This window comes from Bufo bufo, chromosome 3, assembly GCF_905171765.1.
Source record: "Bufo bufo chromosome 3, aBufBuf1.1, whole genome shotgun sequence".
Taxonomy (NCBI): domain Eukaryota; kingdom Metazoa; phylum Chordata; class Amphibia; order Anura; family Bufonidae; genus Bufo; species Bufo bufo.
Genome location: NC_053391.1, coordinates 245695163 through 245710703, shown reverse-complemented (window position 1 = coordinate 245710703; position 15541 = coordinate 245695163). Strand labels below are relative to the sequence as shown.

The following is a 15541-nucleotide window of genomic DNA, read 5'->3' as shown; positions in this document are numbered from 1 at the left end:
TTCCAGGTGTTCGCTCCTCCCTAGTTGTCTCAACTGATAAGATTACTTCTATCTTGCCTGAAATGTCAATATAAAAGTCTCTTTTATCCAAAATGCCTCCTTTTATTTGTAATTTGATTCCTCCTGGCCATTATAGAAAGCTTGTTTCTAGGGGTTACAGCTTCGCTGCAGTCCAGCAGCACTGGCCGCACTTGCTCACTGCAGGCCATTACTCTGGCCTCGATCATTGGAGTGCGCAAATGCAAGCATGTGCAGCGGCTGCCATCCCAGCCACCTCACCTCAGTGCTGATACTCTGTATAGAACCGCTCCAGAGCATTAACAGTAGCTCTGGAGCTGTTCCAAACAGCTACTTTACTGCCAGCTCATACTCGCATAGGCAGGTGGCGCTAGGATGATGTCATCCCACACCTAGCCAGTGCAAGCGTGTTCCTAATCAGTCAAACTTTCAGTCAATGCCCCCATATATAACAGAAGGTTCAGGGCTTGTGAACAGGGGCAGATTAAAGGACCTTAACAAGATTAAAGGACCTTAACATGTATAGCTTGGAAGAAAGACGAGACAGAGGGGATATGATAGAAACTTTTAAATACATAAAGGGAATCAACAAGGTAAAAGAGAGAATATTTAAAAGAAGAAAAACTGCTACAAGAGGACATAGTTTTAAATTAGAGGGGCAAAGGTTTAAAAGTAATATCAGGAAGTAGTGGATGCATGGAATAGCCTTCCTGCAGAAGTGGTAGCTGCAAATACAGTGAAGGAGTTTAAGCATGCATGGGATAGGCATAAGGCCATCCTTCATATAAGATAGGGCCAGGGGCTATCCATAGTACTCAGTATATTGGGCAGACTAGATGGGCCAAATGGTTCTTATCTGCCGACACATTCTATGAACAGCCCAGATGAGACAATTCCTTTAAGGATCAGGGTTTTTTCCTTCCCACCTTCCAAGAACCATAACTTTTTCATTTTCCGTTCACATAGCCAGATGAGGGCTTTTTTTTTGTGGGGCAAGTTGTACTGTTTACTGGCACCATTTAGTTTACCATAACATATTAAAAAAACGGGAAAAAATTTAATTATTTCTGAGGGGAAATTGAAAAAAATATATATATATCTATAATTCTGCCATTTTTTTGGGATGGCAATATGAAATTTATTTAGCTTCTGTTGTGCTTTAAAAAACAACAACTTTTTTTTCCGTTGCATTGCCATAATCTGATGGCCATAACTTTTTTATTTTTCCTTCTTCTGAGCTGTGTGAATGTTATTTTTCGTGAGATGAGCTGTAGTTTATTTTTGGTACCATGTGGAATACATACAACTTTTTAATCACTTTTTATTTTCACTGGGGAGAGGCAACATAACCAAAAACAGAATATCAGTATTTTTTTTTTTTCATTATAGCATATTGTTACATTTTAATAGTTTGAAGATTTTCGGATGTGATGATACCATTGATGCTTATTTTTTATGTGGAAAATTGGGAAAAGGGGACAATTATTTTAATTTTTTTGTGTTTTTTTTTAAAAACTTTTTTCACTATACTTTAGTCTCCTTAGGGGACTTTCACTTGCAGGGACTTGTACTTGCGATCTTATGATAGTTTGTACCATTTACTGCAATAGAATACTGTTGCAATCTATGAGATTTTAAGGCATGGCTTTGCAGGCAGCTCAGTAGGCCTGGGATCTTATGCGATACAGGTACATCATATACCGTTTAGGTGGTTAAAGGGAATATCCCATAAATCATTTTTATACCAAAATAAATTTGTCATGTATCTAGCATAAAAAAAAATTATACTTTTCATATTTTTGTGTCCCATCCTTGTTTGAAGCTCAGCTATACTGCAGATATACTGCAGAAGCTTTGCTTTGATCCTTGTCTGACAAACAAGGCAGAAAGCTAATACTTTAAGCTACCCTGCAAAGAACAAGAGGATTGCTGTGTAGTGATTCGGCTGTGCAGATAGTGACTGAACATGCATTACAAGCAGCACCCAGCCCATTTAGTGAACATGCACATTGCTATACTCTTTAAACACAAGGTGGCGCCATAATATGTAGTAAACATCATAACTCTTTATTGGATCGGGTTTTTTTTTTTAACAGCATGTGGTCATGGTTTCCAAGGAGACATATCATAAAGTAAATGCATGAAAAGTATGCACATTTCTGGCACAAATCTAGGCCTGTTTTAATTGTACTTGTAGATTAGATTTTCTGGCACAAATCACCAACTATCTTCTGACATAAAAAGCAAAGTTATATAACTGTAGATTCCTAATATGTCCATGCATAGAAAAGAGTGAATTGGTAAAAGCCTCTTTAAAGGGAGTCTGTACCCTACTTTGAGCATTTTACACTGCTCATATCATTTTATAGCACATTTGCCAAACATAAAAATAGTACCTCTCTTGTATCTGTCCCATGTCCACACACTGAAAAAAACACTTTATAAAGATACGCAGATTAGCAGTGGCGTACATAGAGAAGTAAGGGCCCCATAGCAAGGATCAAACCAGGTCCCCCCACACAGGACAGAAGGGTTTCTGTCTAAACCCCTTTCAATCTTCCTTGGGCCATTTTTTCCACTGCTTCATCTGCTAAAAGTTGTTCCTTTAGAGGGTAGTTGCTCTTTTAGAGTCCTGACCAAGTCTTCACCCTCAATAGAAAAGGGGATGATCCCAACTGGGCCCCCTCTTGCCCTGGGCTCCACAGCAGTAGCATGGTCTGCCGCTATTTTAGTTACACCCTTGCAGATTAGGACCTGCAAGTGCCCAGGGGAGGAGTTATGGCCGCAAGTACCCAGGCCCTTCTCTGATGTGCCGGCATAACCGCTCCCCTTGGAGTGCTCTCCTAGTTCATCCTCCTCCTCTGGCTTGTGCACGAACCCGCGCATGGGCAGAGACACTGATTTTAACAGACTCCCTTTAAATGGGCTGAGCAGGCAATTATCGAGAACTCCAGTAAGTTTATTCCTGATAATTGCCTGCTCACCAGAGGAAGTGCGAGATGCATTTGCATGCAGCAATCATCTCCTCTGTGCGGGGATGAGCAACTGATTTACACAGGACAATCCTCTTCCCAGAAATGATGATTTTGTTTGTCGCATCACCACTGCTTTTCACATGGTGATCAAGTGATTGATGGTTCTTTTGCACAGGCCAATTATCGGGAATGAGCGCGAGGATGTGAAAAAAAGTGCATTAAAGTGGTATCTTAGTTTCATCATATTGATAACCTTTCCAGATATTAAGTCATGGATATCAAATTGGTGGGGGGGTCTGAATCGTAACACCCCAGTTGGTCAGCTATTTGTAGGGCCCGCGACGCATGTATTAGTTCTGTGTCCCCATAAGTGTTTTCCTGCACGCTGTCTACATTGTAGCAGTGGTACAGAGTAATTACAGCTTTTGGAGACAGGACCCCACTGATCAGATATTGATGACCTATCTTGAGGATAGGTCATCAATAATGTGAAACTGGAATACCTTAGGACAGGGATGCCCAATCTGCTGCTCTCCAGCTGTTGCAAAACTACAACTCCCAGCATGCTCGGACAGTCGACAGCTATCAGCCTTCAAGAGAGCATGGTAGGAGTTGCATCACTGCCCTCAAATGTGTCTACAGAATGTTTCCAATTTTTTTTAATTTAAGACTATTAATTGGTCCTGCAGTTTCCTTAGTGAGCACCTTGACTGTATACGTAAACCCTGCTTGCAGTGCCTATATGTTCTTTCTGTGACAACAATGTAATCAATACATTTTTCCTGCAGCCTTCTTCAGTTTAAAAAGCTGACCATAAAAATATAAACAGTCTATTCATAAATCCATACACACATATTACATGTTTGCTCAAAATATACACAAAAACATATGCATAAAAATATTTTGTGTCTGACAACTGTGGACTGGCATCATGGTCATTGTAGTGTTTAAAGCTGTGCAAAAGTCATCAAGGAATGGTTACAACTCCTTTACTCCAGTGCATGGAGTTACTTAGAAAGTTTACTTATTACTCTGATTAAAGCTCCGTTTTCATCCTTCAGACGCTGATTGTCAGATTTAAGGTCTGTGAGTACCTGGAAGAGAAGCATAGAAGTTAATGAATTATATTTTTTTACTGTAACAACTTTAGGGCTCGTTCACACAAACGTTTTTTGCATTCCGTATACGCGCCGTTTTTTGCATTCTGCATACGGTCCGTATACGGAACTATTCATTTCAATGGTTCCACCAAAAAAACTGAATGTACTTCATATGTAATCCGTTTATTTCCGTTTTCCCGTTCTGTTGAAAGATAGAACATGTCCTATTATTTCCCGCACATCACGTTCCGTGGCTCTATTTAAGTCAATGGGTCAGCAAAAAGGAACACATACAGAATGTACTCCTTATGTCTTCCGTATCCATTCCGTTTTTGCAGAACCACCTATTGAAAATGTTATGCCCAGCCCAATTTTTTCTATGTAATTACTGTATATGCCATACGGAAAAACGGAATGGAAAAACGGAATGGAACCGGAAACACTACTGAAAAAAAAAAAAGGAAAAATGGATTCCGGAGAAACATCCCACAAAACACTGAAAAAGACATACGGTCGTGTGAACGAACCCTTAAAGGGGTTTTGCAGTAGCATAATATGCATGACCTATCCACAGAATAGGTCATCAATATCAGATTGGTGGGGGTCCTACTATCGGGATCACGGTACTTGTGATAGTGCTGCGTCCTGTCCAATATTTATCTGCACAATGTCTTCCTTGTAGCGGCAGTGCAGTGTAATTACAACTGCTCGCCCCATTCTCCACACTGCAACCGCGCCGCCTGCTTCATTCATAAAGTGGGCGGAGCAGGCGTGTGACGTAGTGAGTTACGCTGCCAGTGCCCGCCCGCCCAGCCTCCTGCCTGCTATGGTCGTAAGTACAGGCTGCTGGATTGAAGATTTTCTATAGTTAAACATTGCCTGCAGTTAGATACGATTAGTACAGTGAGCGGGGCTCGGTGCAATAGAATACAGTGACTGCACTGGGCCCCGCTGCCATTACAAAACAAGATGCCGGCCCCCAGCCCCTCCTCCCTCCTTGCTGATATATCTCCGACCGCGCTAGGCAGCATGCGGTCGGCGGTGTATCAGTGTAAACGGCAGCATTCGCCCCATAAGACACACTGCCATTTCCCCTCACTTTGGGGGGGAAAGGCGAGTTTGTCTTATAGGGCGAAAAATACGGTAACCAGCTGCTGAGAGATACACGACAGCAAGCAGTAAGCACTCGCTATTGTCAATGCAGGGAGGCAGAGAGAAGCTATTGTACAGTATATAGGGAAAGTTCTAGTATATAACTGTCACTATATACTGTAGAATGGCTGGCCTTTGCTGCAGGGAAGCCACCAGGCCACTACCTCTTTCAATAGTCCTGATGTGGTTGGCTGCAGACTCAAAGGGATCAGAGACACTGGTGCATGGCACTGAGGGAGGAGGCAAACTCATAGTCAGTAACAAGATAACGTCAGGGCAGGCAGAGTTTTTATGAATCCGTGAAACAGTCCAAAGGCCAGGACAGGTAGTACAATCGCAGTACAAGGCACACGTCAGAAGGCAGAGGGTCAGGATCCAGGAAACAGTCCAAAGTCAGTACACTGGCAGACAGATTAGGCTAGTTTCACAACTCAGATGTGAATTCCGTTGGGCTGCCCTGGCAGACAATGTTGGGAATTGTGTGGACACAAACCACAACATGCAGCGGTTTGTGTCCGGCCGGAATTCATACGGATATCTGCTGCATGCCATTATACTTAATGGGCAGGTGGGCATTCCGTCAGCATCTAACAGCACTGGATCCAGAGAAATCTCTGCCGGAACAGCCTGCCAGAATTCATACTGCAGATGTGAAACTAGCCATAAAAAGCAAGCTAGAGAGACCCAGCAGGATCTGTAGAGACCAATTGCTCAGGCGAGGAAGAGAGGTCAGCAGCACAGCTATATAGAAGAATTGATCAGAAAGCGAATTAACCTTTGCAGTACTGCAGGGAAAATGCACACATTATTTACCCATAGCCAAAAATGGGGGAAAATTGCAGTGCATCTTAGGCTACATTCACACGTCAGTATTTTTCTATATCCCGATTTTCGGTCCGTTTTTTGCGGAACCGTTGTTCCTGAAAATGTTTCCGTATGTTATCCGTATGTCATCCGTTTTTTGCGGATCCGCAAAAAACGGAAACATGTATAAATTTCAATAAGCAAATAAAGTTGTTTGGATTTCTTTGAAAAAAATAAAAATAAATAAAAAAAATCCGCATAAAACGGATGACATACGTAATGACATCCGAATGTCTTCCGTTTTTTGCAGATCCATTGACTTTGTATTGTACCAGGATCCGAATTTTGCGGAAAAGAATAGGACATGTTTTATATTTAAACGGACATGCGGAACAGAACAACGGAAACGGACAGCACACATTGTGCTGTCCAATTTTTTCCAGGACCCATTGAAAATGAATGGGTCCAGATCTGGTCCGCAAAAAACGGAACAGATCAGGAAAGAAAAAACGGACGTGTGAATGGACCCTTATAGTCCAAATGCTAATGACTGCTTGCATTATGGAAGCAGTCATTAGCATGCGGGAGAGACAGGGAGGTGAGGGTGGTGTTGCGCTGGCCGTACTCCCTTCCCTGGTCTTCTTCTTGGTCCCTCTGTGTACTGTGTCCTTACCACGCACAGTGTCAGGACATAGTACATGTAGGCGTTCATTATGACCTGATGCTGTGCACTGTCAGGTCACAGTACACAACGGGACCTGGAAGAAGCGATGGAGTGGTAATTCTTGGATCTGCAGTGCCATCTAGAGCAAGCTGAGGTACGTTCATTTATATATTTTTTTGTAATGTCTGATGGGGGTTCGATAGGCTGATGGAGGCTGAGGGGTCCAATCTGAGGCTGATTGGAGCTAGGGGTTCGATCTGAGTCTGATGGGGGCTCGGGCTGATGAGGGGCTGATCTGAGGCTGATGGGGGCTTAGGGGATGTGATCTGAGGCTGATTGGGGCTGGGGGGTACGATCGGAGGCTGATTGGGTTTGATCTGAGGCTGATTGGGAGTCTGCTCTGAGTCTAATGGGGGGCTGGAAAATATTGTTTTTCTTATCTTCCGCCTCCAAATCCTAGGTGTGTCTTAATAGTCTAGTGCTTCTTGTTGTCCGAAAAATACGGTATATAAAAATATATTTCCCCAACGGTAACCTCTCTAATTTAATGCTAACTTGATCCCTTACTTAATGCCAACTTGTCTGATGCTATGCCAGACACACAGTAACATTCCTGACACTAGCCCTAAACAGTAAACTTAACTACACTACTCACTACATGTAATCTAACTAAATTGAACACCACCATCTGACATCAGCCAGAGCTGTGATTTTGGTAAATTGGATGCAGAACATCGGCAATTGGTCCCAGTGAGATAAGATGTGATAGGCTGCTGTCTTTGAAATAAATTATCACAGCTCCATCTCAAGTACACAGGAAATTACTGCCTGTTAAAGTAGGGCCATACTATTACTTCGCTTTGCGATAAGTAGGTACTTGCCAAAGCGTAACAGTACAGAGCAGGGTGAGAAGGGGTTAAAAGTTTTCCCATATGTAGTGTCCCACTAGGTAAAGGTGGGCACTACACAAGGGTTAACATGTCTTTTGCATTACTGTGATGTTTAATTATGCATTTCCCTGAGTTATCTGGGTGTCAGGCCTGTTAGGGTGTAGTTTAGCCTCCTAGACATTAGAGGGAGTTAGAGAGCCCTAAGTATATATAGGTAGGCCCAGACAGGGGAGAAGTAGTTCAATCCAGGTGGCTAGAAGTGTAGCCTAGTCAGCCTGAAGTTCCTGAGACTAAGTTTAGCTCAGAAGATTACCCCAAGAGAAGAGATGTACCACTACCTTCTGGGAGAAACCTGCAGCCACCTGCATACCAAGCAAGAACGATACAACCAGCTCAGATAAGTAATCTGATGGGCAGAGGTACTATAAAAATAGAAGCACGGGTCAATACGGGAGGAAGATTATTTTACCAAGGATTAAAGCCAGCATTTAGGCATCCGGGCCTTGGGATACAGCCAGCCAGAATAGCTGTGGAGATAGTGCAGCCTGGTCTGTGAAGCATTAATTGTATACCCTCCAAGTATCTTGCAAGATTATACCTGCCATTATTGAATGTAAGCCTGCTTGTGGAACATATACTAAAAGGGACTGCATCATTATCAACTGTATGTACAAAGTTTGGACTGTTTTAAGTAAAGCAACGTTTGGTTCATCATACCATCTGTGTACCTCAGTTATTGCTACTGGAAACCGGTGTGCCACCGTTACAGGCACTGGCGTCACGAATCTTAAAGGGACCTCGCCCCAGGCACTCAAAATACCTGTAACATTCAGGGCACCTCATCCACCATCAGGCCTGGTCCCTACATACAGAATGTGCCCCAGAGGAACTTGTGTCTACCTCTACTTCACTGCCGCATGCCTGCCCAGGGTTCTCAAATACAGTGAGTAACCCTCGATTGCCCATAACTGTGACCTCACTATCGCAATACCCCGCAGGTCTGGCGTGCTGCACATATACAGAGGACAGAGTATAACCAACTAATCAGTGGAAGTCCAACCTTGAATGGGGGTCCCGTTCCCCCGTCTGAATGAAGTGGGAGGTAAAAGTTAAACAAGCACACTGCTGCCACGTTCATTATCAAGGAGGCTGCTGGAGACTGCCGAGTACAGCTATAGTAAAAAGGAAAGGAGACATTTATCAAAAGTGATGTAAAGGAAAATTTGCTTAGTTGCCCATAGGGACCATTAAGATTCCACCTTTTGTTTTCCAAAGGAGCTCTGAAACATTAAAAGGTCGAATCTAATTTGTTGGTATGGGCAACTAAGCCAGTTTCCTTTATACCAGATTTAATAAATCTCCCCAAAAGTGTGTGTTGTGCAAACATAAAAAATACATATTTTGTATACCCAGAATTATAATGACCCTCAGAATAAAGATCGTAGTTATTGATTCGTCACAAGTTAATTTGTCATAAATCGCTAGAAATTAGGTATACCCAGGCCAATCTGCCTAAAAGTAACAGTGGACTGTAAAGGTACTTTCACACTAGTGGCAGGACGGATCCGACAGGCTGTTCACCCTGTCGGATCCGTCCTGACGATATTTCGCCATGCCGCCGGACCGCCGCACCTTTCCCCATTGACTATAATGGGGACATGGGCGGTGCTCTTGCACAGCATGGCAGTGCACGGCGAAAGGCCGCCGGACTAAAACGACATGTCCGACTTTTTAGTCCGACGTACTCTCGCCGTGCACTGCCGTGCTGCGCTGGAGCTCCCCGTCCCCATTATAGTCAATGGGGACAGAGCGGCGGTCCGGCAACATAGCGGCAGGACGGATCCGTCCTGCCGCTAGTGTGTAAGTAGCCTAATACTGACATGCAGTAACTCTACAACGAACAAAACGGATTAACTATAAATATTAGTGCACTGCACAGTTAAGTACACAGCAATAAATTGTAGCAGAGTCTGCAGTTCAGCAGTCTCCTACGTTCTCCCTCCACTTTCCCTGCACTCTTCATGCAGTCTCTCTGCACTCTCCCTCTCAAATATAGTCCTACACTCTCTGTTAACAGTTTGCAGCAACACTGTCCCTAGTGCATGAGTCTCTTGTCATATCTCTCCCTATGCTCAGCTCACAGGAAATTGGCGGAGACCCCACGGGATGATGGTTTTAGGCTCTGCCTAGCTGTAACATCACAGGGGGATAGCTACCGGCTGGCTGCACAGCATTATGGGTTATATCACGTTCCCGGGCTTGTCTCCTGTACACTTACTCTCACTTTCTAACACATGCAGCTGTCATTTTAGGTAGACTGATTTGTTACCATGTAGCAAGAGGAAATTCGGATTCATTTAGAATTAAAGTTTTCCTAAACTTCGGACTGAATTCCGCTTAGAATTCTTCACTTCACTCAACACTAGTTATTAGCTATGTCGATGGAAAAAGTCATGTCTTTTCAGATGTCACAATGAAAATAATAAAAGATAATGCTTCTTAAAGGTGTTTTCCGGGAATTTAATATTAGGAGGACAGACAGGGTGATCTGTCGCCGAGACCGATCACCCTGTCTGTCCTCCTAATATTAAGGAGGACAGACAGGGTGATCTGTCGCCGAGACCGTGAATGCCGAACAGTGTGTTGTCTTCCGGGTGCTCGGGTTCGGCATATTGCGCATCAGATTGACAGATTGCTGGGTGGGGCTGGGGAAGACCTGGCGGTCATGGTACACATTGGCACCAATGACAAAGTCAGGGGGAGATGGAAGGTCCTTTAAAAATGATTTTAGGGAACTAGGAGAGAAGCTCAAGTCCAGGACGAGCGTCACCAGAGAGACAATGGGAGCTTAGGGAGTTAAATAAGTGGCTCAGAAGCTGGTGCAGGAAGGAAGGGTTTGGGTTCATGGAGAACTGGGCTGACTTCTCGGTCAGTTACAGGCTCTACAGTAGGGACGGGCTGCACCTTAATGGGGGTGGGGGGTGCAACTGCCCTGGGGAAAAAAAATAGTTAGATTGCTGGAGGAGCTTTTAAACTAGGATCTGGGGGAGGGTGGGGGTTCATACTAATAAGGGAGTAGATAGTGTAGATAGAGAGTGGGATATAGGAGGGGACAGTGGGGATTTAGTAGGGGCTGGGGTTAGTGAGGAAAGTAGGGAGAAGACTGCGCAGAACTATACACCAAAGAAAAATAGAACTGCTGGTAACAAGAACCTGTTACATACAAACATTAAACAAGGTAACTCAACAATCCAAGATATTGACTTTACATGTAATAATAATCTAAGGGTCCATTCACACGTCCGTAGCGTATTGCGGATACACCGGGCCGGCACCCCTATAGAAATGCCTATTCTTGTCCACTATTGTGGACAAGAATAGGACATGTTCTATTTTTTTCGGAGACGCTGACAGGAAATGCGGTTGCGGACAGCACAATATGTGCTGTGCGTATCCTTCCCGTCCCCATTGAGAATGAATGGGTCCGCACCCATTCCGCAGAATTGCGGAACAGATGCGGACCCATTCTACGGATGTTTGAATGGACCCTTAAATGTATTTTCACAAATGCCAGAAATCTAGCTAGCAAAATGGGGGAACTGGAGGCTATGGTACTAGAAGAACACAGATGTAGTTGGTGTGGCTGAGACATGGTTGGATTCTTCACATGACTGGGCTGTAAATATTGAGGGTTTTACACTATTTAGGAAAGATAGGGTCAATAGAAAAGGTGATGGTGTGTGTCTGAGGAGTGATATGAAGACAAGTGTGAAAGAAGCAATTGTGGGTAAGGATGGTGAGGATGTGGAAACCTTATGGGTGGAAGTTCAAAGGGATTAAACACTGAAAAAATAATACTTAGTGTAATCAATAGACTCCCTAACATCACAGAGGAGATAGAAATGCAACTGTATAACCAAATAGAGCGGGCTGCACAGGTTCGTACAGTGGTCATAGAGATGAACGAATCGAAGCCGACGAAGTGGAATTTGATTAGAATTTCAGGAAAAATTTGATTTGCAATGAATGTGAATTTCCCTGCGCTTCGTGGTAACGAATAGCAATTTTCCTAAAATGGCGGCTACAAGTGTGAGGACTGAGGACATGGGGCAAGGAACTCTGGGTAGGCGGGATCACCCAGATTGACATGCCTGCATGCAGCCAATCAGCAGCCAGCCAGCCCTGTGATGTCACAGTCCTATAAACACGGCAGCCATTTTAGTTTCTGCCATTTTCCAGCGTTCAGAGTGCAGGGACAGACATGTGAAGGCGCTAGGACAGCAATTGGAAAAACCTCTAGGTTTAAAAAAAAAACCTTAAAAAATGATTTATAAGTGCAGGGAAAGGATAGGGAGGAATCATTTCACAGCATCTTAGTGCAGGGAGAGACAGCAGAAGGCGCTAGGCACATTGATAGAAGAGTGATTTACAAGTGCAGGGAATGATTATTTGGGGATCCAAATAGTCATTAGACAGCTCTGTCATTGCAGCTTTTTGTTATTGGGCTGCAAGTGTTATGTTGAAAAGCCTTTAGTGGCTTATATCTTAGTATCTTATGAATTACGACAAGAAAAATATATGCTCATTTCACTTCTGCTGTTATTTCTGTTGAAAGCATATAGGAGCGTATTTCAGTACAACAATATAAATATATACGCACTGCACTGTTGCAGTTATTTCTGGGGAAAGCGTATAGCGGCGTAGTTTAGTACAACAAGAAAAATATATTCTCAGTTCACTTCTGCAGTTGTTTCTGTTGAAAGCGTATAGGGGCGTATTTCAGTACAACAAGAAAAATATATACGCACTGCACTGTTGCAGTTATTTCTGGTGAAAGCGTATAGGGGTGTAGTTTAGTACAACAAGAAAAATATATTCTCAGTTCACTTCTGCAGTTATTTTTGTTGAAAGTGTATAGGAGCTGTAGGGTTTCGCTCTGGTAGACAGGATTAGCGGACGCAGTATAGGGGTAACAACAAGTTCTTTGGATCAAACAGTTCAGTGTTTTATTCACACTTTAGGCAAGTGACAAAACAAGCAGTCATAAACAAGCGAAAAGTCACCTTGCGGTGTTGGTGGTAATTCACACCATGCAGCAATTTTGCCTCAAAGAGTCCTTGAGCATAGCAGCACCAAACTGTTTTCATACCAAACAGGTAGCAAGCCTTCATCCAGACACAAGACTCCCAGATCCTAACACAGAGAACTCGCTTCTGAGCCCAGCTGCCTATTTAAGGACAGCCAGGTGCTGCCAAAACCCGGACCGGCACTTAAAATCCGGTCCGGTATTTGACATCACCTTGCTGTAAATCAGCCCAGCAGCACATGCTGGGAGGAAAATACCTGTTTTCCCAGACCGAAGCTCTCAATGTGTCACAGGGGGCGTATTTCAGTACAACAAGAAAAATATATACGCACTGCACTGTTGCAGTTATTTCTGGTGGAAGCGTATATGGGTGTATTTCAGTAAAAAAATAAAAATATATACACACTGCACTGTTGCAGTTATTTCTGTGTAAAGCCTAAAGGGGCATATTTCAGTAAAAAAAAGAAAAATACCGTATTTTTCGCCCTATAAGACGCACCTAGGTTTTTGAGGAGGAAAATAAGAAAAAAAATATTTTGAACCAATAGGTGTGCTTTTGGTGGGTTTTGAACAAATTGTGGTCTGTGGATAGCGCACTGTTATGGGGGATCTGTGGGTGACGCACTGTTATGGGGGATCTGTGGGTGACGCACTGTTATGGGGGATCTGTGGGTGACGCACTGTTATGGGGGATCTGTGGGTGACGCACTGTTATGGGGGATCTGTGGGTGACGCACTGTTATGGGGGATCTGTGGGTGACGCACTGTTATGGGGGATCTGTGGGTGACGCACTGTTATGGGGGATCTGTGGGTGACGCACATGGGGGATCTGTGGGTGACACTTATGGGGATCTGTGGGTGACGCACATGGGGGATCTGTGGGTGACACTTATGGGGGATCTGTGGGTGACACTTATGGGGGATCTGTGGGTGACACTTATGGGGGATCTGTGGGTGACACATATACACTCACCTAAAGAATTATTAGGAACACCATACTAATACAGTGTTGGACCCCCTTTTGCCTTCAGAACTGCCTTAATTCTACGTGGCATTGATTCAACAAGGTGCTGATAGCATTCTTTAGAAATGTTGGTCCATATTGATAGGATAGCATCTTGCAGTTGATGGAGATTTGAGGGATGCACATCCAGGGCACGAAGCTCCCGTTCCACCACATCCCAAAGATGCTCTATTGGGTTGAGATCTGGTGACTGTGGAGGCCATTTTAGTACAGTGAACTCATTGTCATGTTCAAGAAACCAATTTGAAAGGATTCGAGCTTTGTGACATGGTGCATTATCCTGCTGGAAGTAGCCATCAGAGGATGGATACATGTTCTCATTCTGTTTACGCCAAATTCGGACTCTACCATTTGAATGTCTCAACAGAAATCGAGACTCATCAGACCAGGCAACATTTTTCCAGTCTTCAACAGTCCAATTTTGGTGAGCTCGTGCAAATTGTAGCCTCTTTTTCCTATTTGTAGTGGAGATGAGTGGTACCCGGTGGGGTCTTCTGCTGTTGTAGCCCATCTGCCTCAAGGTTGTGCGTGTTGTGGCTTCACAAATGCTTTGCTGCATACCTCGGTTGTAACGAGTGGTTATTTCAGTCAACGTTGCTCTTCTATCAGCTTGAATCAGTCGGCCCATTCTCCTCTGACCTCCAGCATCTACAAGGCATTTTTGCCCACAGGACTGCCGCATACTGGATGTTTTTCCCTTTTCACACCATTCTTTGTAAACCCTAGAAATGGTTGTGCGTGAAAATCCCAGTAACTGAGCAGATTGTGAAATACTCAGACCGGCCCGTCTGGCACCAACAACCATGCCACGCTCAAAATAGCTTAAATCACCTTTCTTTCCCATTCTGACATTCAGTTTGGTGTTCAGGAGATTGTCTTGACCATGCCACGCTCAAAATTGTTTAAATCACCTTTCTTTCCCATTCTGACAATTAGTTTGGAGTTCAGGAGATTGTCTTGACCAGGACCACACCCCTAAATGCATTGAAGCAACTGCCATGTGATTGGTTGACTAGATAATTGCATTATTGAGAAATAGATCAGGTGTTCCTAATAATTCTTTAGGTGAGTGTATAGCATCTTATGCTATGTGTCATCCACAGATCCCCTCCATAACAGTGTCCCTGTAGTGAATCACCCTCAATACAGGGGGTGGGGGTCGCATCTGCTTTTATAATGACAGCGGGGCCCGTGCAGTGACTGTATGCTACTACACGGGCCCCGCTCACTGTATAATCGTATCTGTAATAGTTAATTATGTATATACCGGTAATCGCATAATCAGCGCTACTTACAACTACAAGCGCTCGGTAGGTAGCAGAGAGGAGGGAGGATGCAGGCCGGGAGGACGGGCGCTGGCAGTGTGAGTCACTACGTCATGCGCCCACGCCGCCTGCTTCATTCATAAAGTGGGCGGCGCAGGCGTGTGACGTGCCGCCCGCCCATCTTCCCGGCCTGCCTCCTCTCTGCTACATACCGAGCGCTTGTAGTTGTAAGTATCGCTGATTATGCGATTACCGGTATATACATAATTAACTATTAGAGATACGATTATACAGTGAGCGGGGCCCGTGTAGTAGAATACAGTCACTGTACGGGCCCCGCTGTCATTATAAAAGCAGATGCCGGCCCCCAGCGCCTCCTCCCTCACAGCTGATACACCCGCCGCACGGCATCGTGGCAGGTGTATCATTGAAAATACGGCAAAATCGGCAGCATTCGCCCCATAAGACGCACTGCTATTTCCCCCCCACTTTTGGGGGGGGGGAAAGTGCGTCTTATAGGGCGAAAAATACGGTATATACGCACTGCACTGTGACAGTTATT

General features: G+C 44.2%; 1 protein-coding gene across 2 annotated transcripts in view; it reads right to left on the bottom strand.

The window, feature by feature from the left end:
* Window positions 1-2691: 2691 nt before the first annotated feature.
* PPP1R12B (protein phosphatase 1 regulatory subunit 12B) overlaps window positions 2692-15541 on the bottom strand; it is a 102331-nt gene continuing 89481 nt past the window's right edge. For both annotated transcript variants that reach the window (XM_040424064.1, XM_040424065.1), the window contains exon 7: window positions 2692-4087. In XM_040424064.1, coding sequence (XP_040279998.1) covers window positions 4001-4087 — 87 coding nt within the window. In that variant the 3' untranslated portion in view covers window positions 2692-4000. The remainder of the gene's footprint in view (window positions 4088-15541) is intronic.